The sequence below is a fragment of the Apium graveolens genome, chromosome 2 (genome assembly GCF_009905375.1).
Source record: "Apium graveolens cultivar Ventura chromosome 2, ASM990537v1, whole genome shotgun sequence".
In the NCBI taxonomy this organism is placed as follows: domain Eukaryota; kingdom Viridiplantae; phylum Streptophyta; class Magnoliopsida; order Apiales; family Apiaceae; genus Apium; species Apium graveolens.
Window position 1 is genome coordinate 184,604,216 of NC_133648.1, and position 4,666 is coordinate 184,608,881.

Genomic DNA, 4,666 nt, shown 5'->3' on the forward strand with positions numbered 1-4,666 from the left:
AGCTGGTCAAACAAGTCATCAATCCTGGGTAGGGGATACTGATTTTGATGGTTAACTTATTTAACTCCCGATAATCAATACACAATCTCATGCTTCCGTCTTTTTTTTTCACAAATAACACTGGTGCACCCAATAGGGATACACTTGGCCTAACTACTCCTTTATCCAGAAGTTCCTGAAGTTGTTTAGCTAGATCCTTCATTTCCACTTGGGCCATACGATAGGGAGCCTTTGAAACTGGTTCTGCTCCAGGAACTTAATCAATAGAAAACTCGATCTCATGATCTGGTGGCAATCCTGGCAACTCATCTCGAAAAATATCTGGAAATTCCCTAACTATTAGAATCTCGTCCAGATTAGGTGCATCTTTCTCAGTGTCTACAATATGGGCTAAGTAGGTTTCGCATCCTTGTCTCAATATTTTCTTTGCTTTCAGTATCAAAAGAAATTTCTTTTCCTGTTTCTGTCCTTGATTATTTATCCTGACATTATTCTCGGTATACATCACAAAATTCCTTTTCTTACAATCAGTATTTTCCTTATGCTGGGATAACCAATCCATTCCAAGAATCAGATCAAACTCCCTTAACTCGAAGGGTATTAGGTCCGCTGAAAAAGAATGCTCGTGGATTTCTAATTTACATTTAGGAGAAAATTGGCTCACTAAAACCCTATCCTGATTAGCCACTTCTATGGTCAAGGGCCCAATTAAGTCTTCCAACATTAAATCCATTTTACTCACACATTCTTTCGATATAAAGGACTTAGATGCTCATGAATCAAACAAAACTTTAACAGATACAAAATTAGGAGAAAGTGTACCTGCAACTACATCCGAGTCCTGAGCATTGGATCTCTTGGTCATCTTGAAGATTCTGGCTCGAGCTGTGCTGGTCACTGGTCCTTGGGATGCACTGCCTCCAACGCTGCCTTGAGTAGTGACCTTACAATTTTTGGAAATATGTCCAACCTTACCATACTTAAAGCAAGTAACTCGAGGATTCCCTGAACTGCACTCCGACGCGTAATGGCCTTTTTGATCATATTTGAAACATTGGACGTCCTTTCTGCATTGACCACTATGCCTCTTGCCACACAACTTACATTCCACTATTGGCTTGACTGGCTGGGCTGGAGTAGAATTAATTGAGGTGGCACTTGGCCTTATCTGGGGAAAACCTTGCCTTCTGAATCTCTTGTTCCTATTTCGGCCAAACCACTTCGGAAACTTCTGACTGGATTCTTCTTGATCCTCCTTGTCAGTAACGCTTTCAAACTTTCTCTTCTTGTCACCCTTTTCCTTGACGGCCAACTTCTCATCACTCTCAATTACTAGGGCGGCCTGAACTACAAAAGGGTACGTCCTGAGTTGCAATGCCACAACTCCACTACGAACTTCAGGATTCAATCCTTGTTGAAACCTTCTTGCTTTCTAAATCTCCGTACTCACATATCCAGGAGCTAATTGGGCCAATTCCATGAACTTGGCCTCATATTCCGACACACTCTTTTTAATCTGTTTTAATTCCAGAAACTCAACTTCCAACTGATTCTATAGACAATCTGGAAAAAACTTCTCCAAGAATAACTCTGTGAACCTGGTCCAAGAAACAGGACCCTCTCCTTCAAAAACACAAGTCAATAATTCGCTTCACCCTTAAGAAAATAGATCGCATAATCCGTTTTAGAATCATCACTAACTTGAATGAGGGTAAAAGCCTTTTCCATTTCCTTAAGCCAAATTTTGGCAGCAACATGGTCTAATTCGCCCAAAAACTCTAAGGGTTTGACAGACTTGAAGGATTTGAAACTAACGGTTTGGTTCCGCTCTCTTTGTTGGCGTTGCTGCTGAAACTGAATCTATTGTTGTTGGATTTGTTGGTGTTGTTATTGTATGAATTGTTGTTGTTGTTGCTGCTGTTACAGAAATTGATGTTGCTGCTTGCCAGAATTGTTCTTGTTGTTGAGCCATCTGATTAGACTGTTGGCGCAGCAAATCTAGCAATTCACCCATAGTTGGGCCCCCAATAGAGTCTCTACTAGAGGAATTGGACGGGATATTCTTCATAGGTGGTATTCTCCTGAAACATAACAAAAAGTTTAATATGAAAAATTTTCCCCCGGGTAGAAACATTTATATGTCAGGGGAACAGTGCCACAATAAAATATTCCCATCCTTATTTAATTGGGGTCCACCGCGATGCATGGCTAAATTTAACAAAACCAGCAACAAATACAACAATAATAACAGTGCAAAAGTCTTATAAAAACTAACAACAACTTTTATTTAAAGTAACTACAATACAACAGCAGTGCAAATATCCAACTATACAGCTACAGTACAATGCTGATAATAAAACTGAGTTCACATAAAAATTGGTTTTCATAACATCCTTCCCCTAATACATGCCACAACGACATAATGTACATATAGAACAACTACAAAACTCCTGATGAACCAACTCTAAGCTCTGTCCATCACTGTTGCAACTCTGCTCTAGCAGCTACCACTGCCACTGCCCCCAATCGATCCTAACTCGAACACCAACCATTTAACCAGGTCCTGGTACTAAATTTCCCTACACTCAGAGCTAATAAAAGGGTCAATAGACCTAGCTCGCTCAACAACAGTCTGAGTCAAAGTCCTCAATCTGGTCTGGATATCGGGTGAGGGGATAAGGATACCCTGAAAGTGTGACGGCCTCAACCCCAGAGTCATGAGTTGACATCATCCCCAACACAACAAGTAACATAATAAAATTTATATTAATGATAAAACATAAACATGACCCCTCTTGTAACACCCCCAGATCCGGGGTCGGGGATCCGGGTCGTCACGGTCTTTCTTTCCACAATATCACTTCACTTAGTTAATAATAATAACCTTATGCTGTGACCCCACACTAACACACACCACAACCCGTTATAGTCTCAGAGATGAAATTTAAATAAGTACAAGTCTTTGAATCCACAATTTAAAAGTTATTACAACCCAAAATGATTACTTGATAAATTTACAATTAATTGCCATTATCTGCCACAAGTTATAATTATACATAATTGATTCTCAAAAGTAGATGGTCTAATCTACAATAGATCTACCTCTGCAGCTATAGTAGCTACAACATCAACGGGAAGACGCGGGACGCTTCCCACGCGCTTGCGCTGGGTCTGCTGGAGTCTGGCCATCTTTCCTAACTGTTGTTGTGTGATGAAAGAAGAAAGCAAGGGTGAGCAGCAAGCCCACCAAAATAATATGTATAATGATTTACAATATATGAGCCTACTCATAATACTCATGAAAGTCTTGGTCAAAAGAAATGAACCAAGTTTGATATCTTAATGCGATGAAGTCGCAAAATATTCAGTATATATACATATATACTTTTCAAAATATTGGAAGTCCTCTTCCATGCATAATATACACAAAGTCCCAGTGTATAACTGTATATAAAAATATCGTTGCAAGGTGATCTCATATATCTAACCTTGTCTCAACGTTTTTCTGAAAATCTTTGTCATTTATAAGACAATTATTAATTAGATATAAGTTTAAAAGATGAAGTTACAAGATACCCCAATATACTTATATCTTTCCCAAATACTACTTGAACTACCACCGTTCAAGTTATAATTAGCTTCAAAAGTTCATCACATAGATGAGACTATAAGGCAAGATTTGAATAGATTAAATCTTTAAAATATTATCAAAATAAAATGAAGTTACGAGATACTTCATTTGATGTAAACATCATTTTGAAAACTTGACCCTGCCAACACTCAACAATCGCCCAACCGTAGCCTTTCTATCGAAGTGCTCTAGGTAGTGTTGCAGAAATTATCCAATTGGATGATGAACTCATTACGGGAGTTTGCCGCGCCAGGAAGACCACTTACGATGATCAGTCGTAGTAGTACAACCCCACCATTTTCTACATGTAGAGGAGAACCTGTCGGATTTACTTGTCAACCGAACACTGAACTCCTAAGGAATGGACCGCCTTAGCGGAACTTCCAGGCCATTTGGGCCAATATAATAAGGCTGGGCCGGCGCTACTCGACCACTTACGCCACTCCTAGTTCAGATGAAATCCATGACTCTGAAACGTAAAGCTCGTTTCCCCCTTTCCCCAAGTAGAAACTTGTTGATACGGTTCCACCAAGAAGTCGTACCTAGTTGGAAAGGAAAACTCACCGATATTTCCCAGGCGATGCCTGTTAATGGATTAACTTGTTCCAAGAATTTTACTTCCCGAATATTGGGTAAGTAATCAAAAACTCTTCTACCAAGACAGCAACCTTGTTGCGAATATAAAACACACCACCGAGCCGGATCCCCCAGGTTTTGAGCGAGTATTTAAATCCCCTTTTTAAAAGGAAGATCTTAAATATAAAAATAGTTTTGGGATCCGCTCTAACTTTTGAAAATCATTTTAAAGACTCGAAAACACTTTAAAGAGTGTTTGGAGTAAAACTGATTTAATGAAGTAAATCAGTCCCCAGAATATTTAGAAAATGTCTGAATATTATTATTTAAATAATATTCCCATAAAAAAATAATCTTTATAAAATAATTGAAGTAGAAGTATTAAAACTTATACTTGAAACGAATAGCAAATAATCAAAGATATACTTATACGAAAGTAATATCTTTATTTGAATAATC

At 38.5% G+C, this 4,666-nt stretch overlaps 1 protein-coding gene across 1 annotated transcript; it reads right to left on the reverse strand.

The window, feature by feature from the left end:
• Positions 1-256: 256 nt before the first annotated feature.
• LOC141695727 (uncharacterized) lies at positions 257-733 on the reverse strand. The gene has a single exon (XM_074499954.1). The coding sequence runs from the start codon at positions 731-733 to the stop codon at positions 257-259; it is 477 nt and encodes a 158-aa protein (XP_074356055.1).
• Positions 734-4,666: the final 3,933 nt, after the last annotated feature.

What these genes read in the sequence shown, in the direction of transcription:
- LOC141695727 (XM_074499954.1), bottom strand. Translation starts at nt 733, where the DNA reads ATGGATTTAATGTTGGAAGACTTAATTGGGCCCTTGACCATAGAAGTG.